This window comes from Mesoplodon mirus (assembly GCF_964341445.2).
Source record: "Mesoplodon mirus genome assembly, chromosome: 8".
Lineage (NCBI taxonomy): Eukaryota > Metazoa > Chordata > Mammalia > Artiodactyla > Ziphiidae > Mesoplodon > Mesoplodon mirus.
This window is the reverse complement of record NC_138984.1, coordinates 91,828,027-91,844,391: the sequence shown is the minus strand read 5'-3', so window position 1 is coordinate 91,844,391 and position 16,365 is coordinate 91,828,027. Positions and strand designations below refer to the sequence as shown.

At 37.6% G+C, this 16,365-nt stretch overlaps 1 protein-coding gene across 1 annotated transcript in view; it reads left to right on the top strand.

Moving 5' to 3' along the window:
- Positions 1-16,365, top strand: part of PDE11A (phosphodiesterase 11A) — a 449,383-nt gene that overhangs the window by 253,420 nt on the left and 179,598 nt on the right. The window contains exons 7-9 of the mRNA XM_082630579.1: positions 11,350-11,425; positions 13,805-13,872; positions 14,807-14,899. Coding sequence (XP_082486705.1) covers positions 11,350-11,425; positions 13,805-13,872; positions 14,807-14,899 — 237 coding nt within the window. The remainder of the gene's footprint in view (positions 1-11,349; positions 11,426-13,804; positions 13,873-14,806; positions 14,900-16,365) is intronic.

The following is a 16,365-nucleotide window of genomic DNA, read 5'->3' as shown; positions in this document are numbered from 1 at the left end:
TATTCTGGGGTTTCATACTGTAGATATATCAACTTTCAGTTAATAGAAATATTAGAGATTTCTTTCATTTACAGGTGAGGAAACAGAGGCTCAGAGAGCTGAAGTGACTTGCCTGAGGCCACACAGCTTCCTCAAGACAGGGCACAGAACAGACTGTGGGCTTTCTGATTCCTAATTCAGTTCTCTCTCCCTGAGTGGCCTCTCACGGGGACCAGCTGCTCAGGGGCTGCCTGGAAAACAGTCACCACTCTGTCATTCCTCTGTCTACACAAGTGTAGGAATTTATGTCCGGCAGACCTATCTTTTTGTCCCAGCTGCCCCACTCACCAGCTGGGTAGTCTTGGGCATACTACTTGCATACATAATGTAACAAGTAAAATTCTATATAAATATTTTGTAAATTGTGTAGTCCTATAAATATATAAATGTCAGGTGAAGATTTTAGTCTGGTTGAGGACTAGTTTTTTGGTTCTTGAGGGATTGCTAGAAGCAGGTCCTTTTCTCTAAATGAGGAGGTCTTTACACAGAACTGCAGACCAGCAGACCTTGATCATGGACAAGCCAATGTCAATGTCCTTTTCCTCCAGAGACACAGTGAGGAAAGAAGAGTAAAGTCTCTAGCCAAAGAGAGGAATAAAGGGTGACTGTTGACAGCAAAAAAGGGATGGTGGCAGTAATCTGATAACTTGTAGATCTTCAAGAAAGCCAGGTCTTTTCCTGTCTGGTCAGAGGAGAAACAATAGCAGGTGTTACCTACAAAGGTGAATAAGGCTGGATGCATGTCCTATGGCCTTGGGCTGCTGTGGGGAGATGTTCACCATATCCTCCCCTATGGAGACCAGCAATATGCAGCCCTGGCTCTTCACAAGAGTGGCTGGCCAGCCATCCAGGGGCCAGGTTACCCAAGCACATTTAGGTATGATCGGATTTTAGGGGCTGGCTATACTGCCCAGGCCCAAGCAGCCCACCAGTCCTTAAATCATAAGGCTAAAAGCCAGTGCCTAATAAGAGAGAATTTATTCCATCAACATTTGCTTTGGCTATACAAAGTGGAAACTGTATTTCTCATTTCTGTGTCTTTCCTACCTTGTGGTAACTTCTGGTAAGTCCTCAGAAACTCTGCCCAAAGGTATGCAGCAAGAGAACGATCCTTATTTTGAAACCCTTGGTCTTCCTTTTGATAGCAGCTACAAAGGGGTGTCTTTAATGTGATGTAAACCTCATCCCAGGCACTTGCTGTGAGGGCTACGGGGCAAGTAATCATAGTTGTTTACCTGCTGTGTGTTCTCTTTGTGATTGTTTTAAATATTTAATGGTGTTCCCTCCTTGTGGTGAACAGAACGACTTAGCAGTGAGGCACAGTGATTACTTGCCTTCTGTCTGCCTGTTTGACTCCTAGAGAGGTACCTGCTGGCCTTGATAGCATGCGTAGTTTTAAGGCCAAACTCCTTGGTTTATGGGTGGAAAATTATGACAGAATGGTTATATAAGACAGTCACAAAGCCAGAACCAAATTTCCGAGGTTTAAATTCTGCAGCCTTATGAAGATCACTGTATGCTAATTCTCTTACAAGATTCTGCAGTCCTCAAAAAGGATGCAAGACAGACAAGACTGACTACATATAACTGATTATATGTACTCATAGCGGCTCAAGAAGCACTCACGTTCATGAGTTAGCATGCTAGTGGGTTTGGTAGTCTAATCGGTTATTTGCTCCGTGGTAGGGGTATTCATGCTTGGCTCCTAAAGACACGGACAGGAATATCACGTCTATTAATTTTCTGTTGCTGTGTAACAAATCACTACAAATTCAGCAGCTTAAGGCAAACACCTGTTTATTATCTTCTGTAGGTTAGAAGTCTGGCATGATGCCTAGGGTCTCACAAGGCCTAAAGCAAGGAGGTGGCCAGGTGGCGTTCTCATTTGGTCCTGGCATTCTTTTCAAAGCCCATTCAGGTTGTCGGCAGAACTGAGTTCCTTGCAGTCATAGACTGAGATTCCCATTTTCTTACTGACTGCTGGCCAAAAGTCTCTCTTAGCTCCTAGAGACTGCCCTCAGGTACTACTAGCCATATGGCCCTCTCACAGCTTGGGAGCTTACTTCTTCAGAGCCAAAGGGAGAAACTCCAGTTGGCTCTCACAGAGGCTTACATAATGTCAGGAGTGACACATGAGAGGTTGTCCCATCACAGCCTTATAACATAACCTAATCAAAGAAGTGACAGTCCTATCATATTCATGAGTCCTACCCACACCTGAGGGGAGGGGATTATACCAGATTTGTACAAAGTAGAGGGTGGGCAGGTGTGAATCTTGGAGGCCATATCTTTAGAATTCTGCCTACAACACTATAATAAAGACTAAAATTGAGTCCATACAAAATACCCCATGGGATGATCTGTATGTCCTGATATGGAAAAAATGTCCACAAGAACAAAAGCAAGTCATAGAGAAGTATGTTGAGAATAATGTTTAAAAGTATGTATAGAATAATATATGTGGGTTTATATACATATATATGCACATATTTTTCTAATAGACAACAAACTTAACATGTCCAAAACAGAACTCAACAACCTCTTTTCTGCCAAGCTTGCTCCTCTCTTTCCCTATCTCTGTTAAGGCAACTCAGTTCTTCCTAATGCTTGTGCCAAAAATGTTATAGGCACGATTCTCTCGTGTTGCACATCTAACTCATCAGGAAGTATAATTGGCTCTGCCTGCAAAATTTATCCAAAATCTGACCATTTCTCACCACTCAACTGCTACCACTCAGGTCCAAGCCACCATCATCTCTGGACTATTTCATGGCCGTAGCTTCTTAATCTACTTCTCTGCTTCCGCTCTTCCCCTCCACACTCTTTTCTCAATACAATAGCCAGGTGTTTAAAATTTTTAAGTTATATTGTATCACAAGTCAGCTCACAAAGTTTTCACAGTCTCCTTATTTCACTAGAGTAAAATCCAAACTCACCAGTCTTTCAGAGGTTTACAGTGCGCTACATGAGGTCACCTCATTTTCTATCCTCACCCCTCATTCATACTTCTCCAGCCACACCAGTCTCCTTGTTATTCCTAGAACATGCCACTCACACACCTACCTCAGGGCCTTTGCACTGGCTACTCCTCTACTGAAATACTCTTTCTCCAATGTCTGTGTGGGTCACATCCTCACCTCTTTATAGTCATTGTTCAAATGTTACCTGTTAGTAAGGTCTGGTGCCCTTGGTATTTCTAATCCCTTTTATCCTGCTCTATTTTTTCCCCATAATTTTTAATACCTTCTAACATATAATTTATTTATGTATTTTTTTGTGTTGTTTACCATCTACCTTCTCTCACTAGAATGTAAGCTCAAAGAAGGTGAGAATTTTATTGGTTTTGCTCACTGATGTATCCCCCAAAACTAATAAGCATTATTATTGAATATTGTTCAGTATTGTTGAATATATTATCTGTGTTATTTATGAATAATTATATATTGTTGAATATTATAAATTGATGTATGAACATATTACATATTTGTAGGAAAAGATCAGGAAGAACTTATGCCAAACTGTTAATAATTGCTATCTCTAGAGATGGCAAGATTACAGCTTTTGATTTTGGTTTAACTTGAAAATTTCACAAGTGCATATATTGTTTTTGTAATTAGGCAAAATTATAATGATGTTTTAAAATGTTAGACCTTTTATATCTTATGTGAAATTATATTTTACCAGGCTATTAAGAGCCCTCTAAAAACTATAAACTATTACTCAAAACCAGAATTGAAATAATGCAAGATCTAAGTAAACTAACTTGTCTTGCTGTATCTTTGGGGAATTCAGATGGATTACTTTCTATTGCCTTCATCAGCAAGGAGTGTTGGTTGGATTTTATTCTAACTAATATCCTTGTCTGAGACTGTCCCAACAGCATGTATATAAACTGCATTTGCAAATGACCTGACATTGGGTCAGGTGGCTTCTTGGAGTGCATACTCTATTTACAAATACCTTCACCATGAAACAATTTTTCTGGCCTTGCTTTTAGTCAGCATTGTGCTTATGAACTCAACTCCCAATCATTAGTTACACTCTAGCACATCATCTGTGAAGCTTTCTGCCCTTTTTTTCATACTAGATCAAAGAACACCTTAAAACAAGTATACTAATGCACAACAAGCTATTATTTACTCAATATAAGGTATACTATTCTGTTGCTTAATTTAGTATTTCCTTCCCTTTATATAGTTATGGAAAGAATTTTCAGAGCCATTACATGCAGGGTTTCTTTTCTGCCTGCAACAGAAATGAACAATTGGACCCAACATTTAAATAGGAAAGGTTCAGCAAGGGGAATGGCAGAAAATAGGTAAAAAGTAGGGCAGGCCTTATGCATGGATGGTTTGGTGGTCTGTGTGTTACAGATTCAGGAGTGGTGGAAAACCCATCAGCACCCAGGTCTCCTCTGCCATGGGGGGCTGATGCCCAGAATTACACAGTTAAATCTAAGATGTCATGATATTAATTCTGTCACTCTTCAATCCCATGCAATTCTTCCCTGTGACGTTCTTTCTCTGATTTAAATTTAAAAATTAAAAAAAAATTTTTTTATTAAAACCTGTTACAGACAACTCAAAAGTTCTTACCCTTGTCCTGTAGCACTTAAGGATAATGGGACTTCAGGCTCTGAGATCCTTTGATTTAGAGCCTTAAATCCCCTTTCGCGTGTCAGATCTTCACAGCAAAGCACTTCTGCAATCTGGGATGCTGAGTGCTAGCCTGGCAGGCCAACTCCTTTTCCATTCTTTGTAATGCCTTCTGGTCTATCAGTTATGCTTCTGGTACAAAGGGAAACGCGCAAAAATGGAACCATTGAGAGGTAGGGCTGAAATGCACTTGCTCCCGGTAATCTCTCAGTTGCTGATACTTAGTGTAAACCAGGCTGAGAGCCTTTCCCGAGAAAGGGATTTGATAGGGAAGGTTGAACAATGGATGTAAAATTTCCAGATGACCAGGAGGGTGAGGAAAGTTAGGAGGATTACTAAGACTTGAATAAGTTATACAATGGGGAAGCTGTGGGTAGTGAAGACACATAGGGGGCCATGGTTCTAAGAGTTGCACAGACTTTGCTGCATCAGTGGTGGAAGACAATGCGTCGGCTCTAAGTCCAAAGGTCAGTTGTTTTTTAGGAGTGCTTTCATCAGGAATTTAAGGGATCATTTGTAGGCAATGTTCTAGAAACCTATGTGCAGATGAGGTTGGCATAAAGAAATGCCTCTTTGTTGTTTCAGGGAAATCAGGGGACTGACTCAGAACATCTCCTCCCTCACTTGTCCTAGTACCAGCATTTCTCACTGGTAGATTGGTGTTTGGGGGATAAAGTACTACTTTAGATTACTATTAAAGTTGCACATATCATTCTAGGGGAAGAAAACACATTGCACATTAATGAGTAGTATTACGTTATCACCAATTCTTTTAACATTCCCTTTGACTGCCTTTGAGAGTCTGGAAAATATGACAAGTATGTTTTGATGGCTCCATGAGGTAAACCATCTTAAATTATATCCATTAACTGGAAAGACCCAATGAGGACAGAGACTTGGAGAATTTTTAGTATATACGTCTTTAATTGGAAAGAACTAGGCACCCCTAGATAATGTATTTATTTTAATGGTAGCCTCCTGGAAAGGCTGCCTAGTCTCATATGGTCTAATATTTGGGACTCTAATGATGTGAATTTTAATCTAAGAATGATCGAGCAGGGACCTTGTGGAACAATGGAGCAGATATTTCTGGGGTGGTATTTCTTTCAATACTAGTAATATTTACACTTGTAAAGCACCTTACAAATTTTGAAACCCTTTTACACACATATTCTCGTAAAACAATTTGGAAAAATAAGAAAAAGCAGAAAGAAGAAATGATGAGAAGGTGCTCTAATGCCAAAATCTGGAGATAACCAGCGTTAATAGTTTGGTGTGCATGAGATAAATATTGATGACAAAATTGAGGCACGAAGAGTTTTGGTGACTTGGTTGGGGTCGAGGGGCCGATGGATATTTTTGAGCTCCACTAACTGCTGCAATCTGGAGACTTGGGTTATCTGATGCACAGCGATGACTCTCTCTTCCATACTTTCTTCTTCTTCCTTACCCTGTTTGGGATTCATTCTTCAGAGGTCTTGTGCTTCTATGACAGGCTTCATCTCCCATCTCCTTCTCCTTCAATCCCTGCAGAGGGTGATATATGCTTCCAGGCCTTGCTGTTTCATATAGTAATATAAACTAACCTGGGTTAGTTTATCTTTCCAGAAACAACAGCCATTGCCACAAATAGACAACTAGGGGATTGCCTCAATGATCTTAAAATTGGAAAATTCACTCTCATCATACTCTGCCATCCTTCCTTCTTCCCCTCTCCCACCTTGTTGGGTTCATCAAGCTTAGTCATCGTCACCACCCCCTCTTCCCTGTGCTCATAGCCAGTTAGTGCTGGCCCCACTTCCCTTCCTCAGCCACAGTGGGAATGACTTAGAAATACCCTCAACATCCTCGGTCGCCGCTCCCCTCCTCCTGGGCTCAGCCCATGCGAGACTCTAGGTCTGCTCTCTCAGTGTGGCCTTCCTCTTCTCCAGAACTAACCACTTTACTTCTGTTCCTCATCCCATTCCTTCTTCCCTTGACTATCTTTGCCTTCAATTATCCTTCTGTGTTACTAAATCCAGTAGCCCATTTTCAGCGCTTATCCTGTTTGACTATTCTGCAAGATTTGACCCTGTACTTCCCCTATAATTCTATTTAGAAAAGAACTCTTTCTCTTGCGTACAAGTAATTCATTATCTAAAATTTAGAAAATAGAAATAGTAGTTTAAAAAACTCCCATAGGCAGAGTTCTTTCACAGTGTATACATGTATCAAATCATAATGTTGTACACTTTAAATATGTTACAGTTTTGTCAATTATACCTCAGTAGAGCTGGGTGAAAAAAGGATCAGTGGTTGCCAGAGGGATGGATGGATGAATAGGTGGTGTACAGAGGATTTTGAGGGCAGTGAAACTACTCTGTGTGATACTGTATTGGTGGCTATATGTCATTATAAAGTTGTTAAAACCCATAGAGCCTACAGCATCAAGAGTGAACCCTAATATAAACTATGGACTTTGAATGATAATGATGAATCAGTGTGGGTTCATCAATTGCAACAAATGTACCACTCTAGTGAGGGATGTTGATAGTGAGGGGTGTCGATGTGCATGTGTTGGGGCAGAGGGTATATGGGAACTCTCTGTACTTGCCTCATTTGTTATGAACCTAAAACTGTTTTTAAAAAATAAAGTTTATTTTAAAAGCAAAGAAACAAACAAAAACTCCCATGGACAAACAATTCAAAGGCAACTATTATGGTTATAATTTTTCCAGGATTTTCCACTGTATGTAATATATGTTTGTACACCCACCGATGCCCACACTACTATCACTTAATATATTATAATTTTCCCTGTTTACAAGTATTCTTCTATAGCATGATTTTAATTAGATGGATAATATTCTACTGTGCTATGATTTACTTAACCAACTCCCTCCAGTGGAATGTTCAGGTTATTTCTGATATATCATTATCATAAATAATGCTATGGTGCATACCTTTATACGTAAAATTTTGTGCATAGCTATGATAATTACCATAGGATAAATTCCTAGACATAAAATTGGTAAGGCAAAGGGTGTTTATACTTTTTAGACTCTGGATACATGTCAATAAATCTGTTTCCAGAAAGGCTGTTAGCAATGTGTTCACACATTAGGAATGCTATAAAGCCTGAGCTGAAGAATATGAGCTTTGGAGTTCTTTTCCATCTTACCTTCTTCTTCCTGTCCTAAATATTGTGTCCCCTCAGATTCAGTTTTTCATCCTTTTTGTCTTTTTATTGGACGAGCTCTTTCTTGGTGATTTTACCCACGCAGTTAATACGAGAGGCTCCTTCTTCTCTCTCCCTTCCCGTTGCCCTCTCAATTGTAATATGTGTCAGCTTGAATTTGGAATCATTTCCCTGAAACTTCCTGTGTTCCCCACCTCAAGGAGCTCCACCGCCCTTCCTCAAACCAGGAACCTCAATATTATCTTTTGTAGGGATGGTAGAACACATACTCCTACCTCCCTACAATAAAAATTCTTTTGGGGAACTACACTAATTTTTTGGTAAGCAAAATTATCTTTTACTTCACTGACAAAGAGCCTGAGCTTTATTTTTGTCACCACCAAGCCTCTCAGGCTCTCTCCTTGTTTCTGTCACTCAGTGCATGTTCCCTTTCTTCTTGCACTGTGACCTCTACCCTCACCTGCTTCAGATTTCCCGGGAGAGGTTAGACAGGGGCTACAGTTGTCCCAAGAGTTGGCAGAGCCAATTGTGCCTACTGCTCAGTGCTGGGGCAGGACCGCCGACAATTGCGTATGACCCTCAGCAAAACAAAACACGCCCAAGCATCCTAGTACTGCTCTGGCCAGCCCAAGTCTATAGATTACACCTCCCAGGCCTCTCTAAAATTGACTTCCTTCTCTTCGTGCTCACTGACATTGCTGTTATTCAGACTCTCTCCTTAGGGAGAGGAAGAAAACCACTTTGTTCTTTTGGAAGATAACTTTGATGGATGTGTTTGTGATTGGCTTCCTTTGAACCAATCTTTCCACTTTCAAAGCAGTCAGCCTCTCTAGGTCTTATCTGTTAAGGGAAGATGCTAACAGTACCTACTTCATAGGGTTGTTTGAGTAAGTATATGCAATAATGCATGTGAAAGTGCAGAACAAGGTGCCTGACATCAAGTGAGCATCCAGTAAATGTTATCTTGTCATCATCGTCACCCTCATCTTTGAAGACCCACTTTTAAGGAGCTAAAACTGCTCCAGATTTCTCTAAACCAGTCAGTTGCTGGCTTTTCTGTGGTATTCTGAACGTTCTTTACTTGGACACTTATTTTATCTTAACTACTTCTGTCTTGGCTAGACTGTGAGCTCGTTAAGGGTAATAACTGTTTGAATTCATTTTTATATCCTTAATACCCAGCAATGTGTCTGGTGCATAGGAGGTGGTAAATAAATATATGATGAAAGAGTGCATTGATGAATGATTTATGCCCAGGCTTTTGGCTTTTTTTGTTTTTTTGTTTTTTTCTGGAATTCTCAAAAATCAATTGATGTAATTTGTGCTCTTAACAAATGGAAAAAGAAAAAAATCACATGATCTAAAATCACATATTAAAAGGCATAGAATTGAAGAGTAAGATGACATGATAATATGCCTGGAAAATCCAAAGCACTTCAGATATTAAAGTTAATAATTGAATTTAGCAAGATTGCTGGATGCAAGTTCAATATACAAAAATCAATTATGTTTCTGTATGTCAAAAGCATTAGAAAATAAATTAATAATACCATTTATAATAACACGAACTTTTAAAACACCAGGTACAAATATATCAAATTATATGTAAGACTTCTGCATAGAAAACTATAAATGTTTGCTTAGAGAAATTTTTAAGAACTCTAAATAGAGGGATATTATAGATTGAGAGACTCAATGATGTAAATATGTCAAGTTTCTCCCAAATTGATAAATTCAATAGAATCCTAATAAAAATCTCAACAGTGTGTGTGTGTGCGTGTGTGTGTGTGTGTGTACTTCAAGTTGATTCTAAAATTAATATGGAAATGCCAAGGGCCAACAATGGTCAAGACAACCTTAAAGAAGAAAAAAGTTGGAGAAATTACACCACCAGATACCAAGATGTATTATAAGACTTTATTATTCACGGCAGTATGGTATTGGTATAAGGGTAGACACATAAGTCAATGAAGTAGAACAGAGTCCAGAAACAGATCCTTACATATATGGACGCATGATTAATGAAAAAAGTGGTACCAGATAGTGGTGGGGAGAGGCATTTCCCCTGCCCCACAAAATTGGTTCTGGTCCATTTGGATATCCACCAAGAAAAAAAAAAAAGAATCTTGACTCTCAGCTCACACTATACTCAAAAATTATTTTCAGTTGGATTGTAAATCTAAAAGTAACAGTTAAAACAATAAAGATTCTAGGGAAATAATAGGAGAATATCTTCATGAGCTAGGAATAGGGGAAGATTTCTAGGAAAAGATCAAAAACTTACTTTAAAAAACTAATATACTGGTATCAAGAGTAGAAGACATCTGAAAAATTAATTCCTCAGAGGAAAACCCCCAAAAAATCCAAATATAAAATTTAGGTGTATAAATTAACTTCCAACTTCAACTTTTAAAAAAATGTAGCTCTTAACTTCTACAATAAATGTTTTAAAATATAAAAAAATATTTTATCTCAATAACCATAATCTGGAACCTCAATGTTTTAGTTTTTCTCTGATTGGATTGGGATGACAGGTTGACCTTTCTCACTAGAAACCAAGGTCGTATCAATTCACTAACACCCTTTCAGTCTTTAGTAGCCCTTATCTAACAATTCAAATATGGATCATTGGTTTTAATATTAAGTGGAGCTTGTTACTAAATGACATTTGTCTGATGCTGATAATTATACTTTTGTATTTCAAATATATCATCTCCTGACAATCTGTTAGGGTACAGAAAGATTGCTGAACCCTTACTTTTATCTTATCTTTCGTGACTTTTATTTTTATATGATTTTGCAACATATGTAATAAATCTGTAATGTTAGAAATATAGAATATTAAAAGTAAATACATGGATAAACAACAAGGTCCTACTGTATAGCACAGGGAACTATATTCAATATCCTGTGATAAACCAGAATGGAAAAGAATCTTAAAAAAAAGAATGTATACATATGTATAACTGAATCACTTTGCTGTACAGCAGAAGTTAACACAACACTGTAAATCAACTATACTTCAATAAATTTTAAAAAAGTAAATACACATATAACAGCATTATAGACTCAATTTTTTTTACTAAAAGATGTGCTCAAAGAGAAATATTGACCACTGGTTTAATTAAAATGCTTTAAATACTCAGAGCAGAAACAGTTGCCAGAATTCTTGTCTGGTGGTATGATCGTGATCAAGATAGTTTAACATTCAGCTTTACGTGCGTGCAGGGATTGGGAGAGGTAGTGCTGGTGTGGGGTTTATTGGTTGATTCATATTTGGTTAGGGCATGATTTCCTTGGGATGTGCATTGTGATGTTTTAAATGAAAAGAGACAGGTGAGTATATGCATTACAATTAGATTATAATATGTCTTTTTAAAAGTTATTTTTAAATATCTGTTATGAAGAGTGGTAAGCTATATGTCAGAAATGGGTAGATAATATTTAATTTTAGTTAATTACTTTCTTATATCCTAGGCTGAGCAGATATCTGGTTTTCACATAAGATCGGTTCTCTGCGTACCTATTTGGAATAGCAACCACCAAATAATTGGTAAGACATTACCTAAATAGTTCAAACTTCTTTTATAAAGAAATACAATTTACTTTAAAATACATCCATCTCGTTTTTAAATGTTCCCCTTTTTATGTCCAGGACTCATCAACTTATCTCATACTCTTGTGTAGTCTCGTAAGTGAAGACTCCTGATGAATCAGTGTTAATCAGGACAATGAACAAATATTTATTCCTTTAAATAAGAACCAATCGTTTTGAAGTTGGAGGGGATTTCAGAAAGCAGCTAACTGAACTCTTTTATCTTACTCTGTGGAAACTGAGGCCCAAAGAGAGAGAAAAGACTTGCATAAGGTCACAAAGTGAGTTAGTAGCAGAGTCCCAAGTAAAACTCAGGCTTCTTAACTCCTAGTACATCTACATATTTACATCTATGCTTTTACACGTGGAGTAAATGCAAAGGAAGAAAGGACGTGCATTGTTAGGCATATACTGTACATGCGTCTTTCTGCCTGGATGGTTCCAAAATAGGTCAAACTCCTGAATAAGGGAATTGTGGACCAAAGCAGTTTCCAATTTTTCTCTCCCTCCCTGCTCCTTTCCTTTCCTTGAAAATTCAGTTAGGAAAATCTCAAACCTAAGAAAGAAGTCTAGGCGAGAAGGGGTCAGTTGTTAAAGTCAAGAAGGATGGAGACATTAGTTATTTAAACACAATGAAAATGTGTTATTTTTCTAAGAGACATAAGGTAACTAATGTAACTATTTGCCTCTCTTTGCTTCACCCTAAGGTTGCCTCTTAAACTCTAAGATATTGGACTTACCAAAGGATTCAGTATTCTGTGAATATTGTTAAGACTTGAATTCTAAGAGAATTTTTTCATCAGTTTGCTTAATTTGCAGAAAATACTAGTACATTATTGAACATAAAGTATATTCTAAGATTTGAGAATTTGAACCCCTAGTACAAAGCATTAAATTACATCATGTGTAGAATTTTAAATATATTTAAAGTGGTTTTTTTTTTTTGGCCACGCTGTGCAGCATGTGGGATCTTAGTTCCCCGACCAGAGAACCCCTACCCCCTGCACTGGAAGCATGGAGTCCTAACTACTGGACTGCCAGGGAATTCCCAAAATATATAATATTTACGTTTAAAGAGAAGAGAAATTTCATGAGAAACACCATACGTTATCTGTAGATGTCCAATGGCAATCTCACATGCAGTCCTACATTTCATTTCTAACAGTAAACATCTGTTATTCTTTCAAAACTAAGACTGTAATTTTCCTGTTGCACACTAAAAGCTTTGTATTTTATTATACATGTCTTCTAGCATATGATGACTTACCTGCCTGATGCGAAGTTAGGTGTTTTAAAAAATACAAGCATGCTTTAGAATTACAGTCATTTTTGTTTATACTAAATAGGGATACAAGGGAATAGTTTTCAAGATTGTTGAATTTTTCCAGTTAGACTTGTGTGCTTTGATAGCCGTGCCTCAAACATCTGGTATAATGCTGGAAATGAACTTTGGAAAGAACACACACAAGTTAAATTTGTTAATACTAGTTTAACCCCATTGGGAGCAGGCAACAAAACTAACCTTGCTTTGAAAGTTAACTGTATCATAATTCCTAACATTTCTTGAATGTTCTCTCCTTGTGGAACAATATGCTTTCCAAACATTAATCAAATGTTATCTCATTTAATCTTCATAACCCACTGAGACAGTTAACATTTTAATCCTCATTTTACTGATGAGGAAATTCAGTGTTAAAAAAGTTAGGTAACTTGCTCACGGTAACACCACTAATGGTGGAGTTGAAAATTCAAACCAAGACTGTCTAACTCCAGAGCCTATGTTCTTAATCACTATGCCATGCTGCCTCAACTCAAGCGCTGTGCTTCAGAGAATTGAAAAAAAAAATTTAGTTATATATATTTTAAAAATTGTATATTTATATAATTATGTACATTATTTTTTATATTTTTAAAATTTATATATAGTTAAAAATTTTTTATATATTGCATGTATATATATGTGTTTATATATACATACAGTTATAGATATTCAAGTATGTATATGTATATGTGTATAAGTATGTAATTGTGTATATATGTGTATGCCAGATACATCAATTATTGTGCACAGTCATCTTGAAAACCATTTTTAGGGAATCTGATTGATGCCTGGTAGAACTCCAGGCTTCCCTGAGACCTGGTCTGGATATCACAGCTGGAAAATAGACTGCATCCCTATACACCTCAGATCTGCTCTCACGAAGGCAGCAGGTGTGAGAGTAACCAGGGATTAAGCTGAGTGTGTGCACTTAAAGGAGCGTAGAGTCATCTTACTGTATTGTAGGAACACGGTGTCCAGCACCGAAAATGACCACATATTCCAACCTCTTCTCACAGGAGTGGCTCAAGTGTTAAATAGACTTGATGGGAAACCTTTCGATGACGCAGATCAACGACTTTTTGAGGTAAGAAAATAAATTTGTGAACCAGGGGTTACAGATGAGTCACCAGTAGTCTCCTGGTTACAGCTTGCCCCCATTAGGAAGGATAAATAATTATTTGACATTTATTAATCATTATACTTTGACAGTGTGATGAAATTTAAAGGAAGATTTAAAGAATATATCAATGTTTAGGTAAGATTTGATTCTCTTTTTTCATGAATTAGATGTTTTTACCCTAATTGATTGTTTTTTACAGATTGAATTGCCTCGCTCTTCTCTCCAAAGTGTGAATTGTCTTATCTTTGTCTTGTTTGTGTGTGTTCAGTCATGAGACCTCTAGCCAGCTCTGCCAGGCGTACTGCCATCACCTTTCTTATGTTTACAAGCTTCCGTTTACTCCGGTCTGCCCTCTAGCTAGAGAGGTTAGCCTTGAACAGGCTTCCTAATAGACTTTGTACCAGTAGCCAACGTGAAAACCCCATGCTTCTTTTTCTCCAGCTGAGGCTACATCAGGGCTTCTTTACTCATTGGTTCTAAATCTGGATCCTCTGTCCCCTTAACATTTACCTCATTTACACTCACTTGGTTTCCTGACCAAAATACTTTATAGCCTAGCTACTGAAAGAGGTGGCTGTTGGTTAAATGGGATGAAGTTACTAAAATCAGTTCACAACCTAAATAAAGAATGCATTTAAACGGACTGTACATTTTTAAAGGTATTTAAAGTCATTTCTTCACAATGACAGTCATCATTTTTCTCATGTGTAATGTGAGCGATAAAGTTGTTACATGACAATAGTAATTAAGAATTTTAATATACATATTTCCCCAAGGCCTACCTCTGTATACAATAAAATTATATTTTAAGGCCCATTCCTGACGACTGCCTGCTTTTATATTAGATTATGCCAATGAGTTATTGCAATTTTTAGTTAGTGAGCTTTCTCTTTCCTAGGCTTTTGTCATCTTTTGTGGCCTTGGCATCAACAATACAATTATGTATGATCAAGTGAAGAAGTCGTGGGCCAAGCAATCTGTGGCTCTTGATGTAAGTACAATATTTACGTCAGAATTTATGCTAAAAAGCCCTGATTTTATGAGGGGAAAAAGGTCCTTGTTATGGGGCTTAATTTCTCAATTTTTAATTATCTATTCATTGGGTCTTAATCATTTTAGAGTTATAGGTTTGAGTTTGATGAAAGCTAGAGACCCTCTCTAGAAAAATATACAGACACACATAGTTTTATATATAATTTCAGGGAGTTCACAGATTCCTTGAAGCCCAGCCATGTATGGTGTACAGTTAAATACAAATTTTAAATATTAGGATTATTAAAAGAGATGATCCAAAATTAATTTGTCAGGATGTAAAATGTATTATGAATGTATTTTGAATATGTATAGATATTCTGGAAATTCACAACTTTTATTACCATAAGAAAAAAACCTCTCTATGAAGATATGTGACTCAGATGGGGGAAACTGATCCTGTCATTATGCACCCCTCCCTGTGCTAATGTAGTCACAGTCTCCTCACCCATGAATTGTTCATTTGGGTTCATAGTGTACACCCCCTTGTTTGTATAACTCAGATACCTTCTGTCCTTAGACACAAAAATTATTACTGACACTCCCAAATTTCCAGCCCAACTGTGAGCCTTGTAACAATCTCACTTTTCAGAAGCTGACTTATTTGTGTGGCCTCGTATGTTCTGTGTGCTTTATTTGTGCCAGTGTCAAAAGTAGTGTTCCCAGTGAGAATTCTGGTGTTGCCATCTTGGTTTTGTCCCTCCCACCTCCACTCAACCCCTACCCCACCAGATACCAAACTCTCGACTCTAATAATCAGGTGGTATCCACCTCAGTCCCCAGCCCAGGAATCCATATGCAAGAATATCTGGAAGGATTTCTTTTTTTGGCCACACTGCACGGCTTGTGGGATTCTAGTTCCCCAACCAGGGATCAGCCAAGGATCAAACCCAGGCCCTCGGCAGTGAAATTGCAGAGTCCTAAACACTGGACCACCAGGGAATTTCCTCTGGAAGGATTTCTTATCTCAGAATTTTATGAAGACAAAAAATGATGTGTTGAGAGCTACTGAACTCAAACTCTGGAATGAGATCTACCTATACTATAGTATACATTAACTTCTCAATAGATCTGTATTTTAGAATTATGTATTTATAAATATTGTACATGAATCCGAATATTGTTAAGTTCTTTTGTTCCTAAATATATAAAATTAATACTCTGAGGCTCTTAGAGAACAGAGATGCTCCTAAAGCTGAATAATGGAACAAAGAAAGTAATTTACTATCATTTTTAATAACTTTACTTTTATGATCCTGATTTCCATTTTGCATGAGCAGCAGGAACTTCATGAGAAATGTACTAATGTGTGCTTACATTTTCTGACAGTAAGGATTCTAGGATAAAAGGGGTAAAACTTTACCTGTAAGTCTAGAACACAGAGAAAATAAAGCAGGAATGTAGATGTAGAATATTACTTCTTCA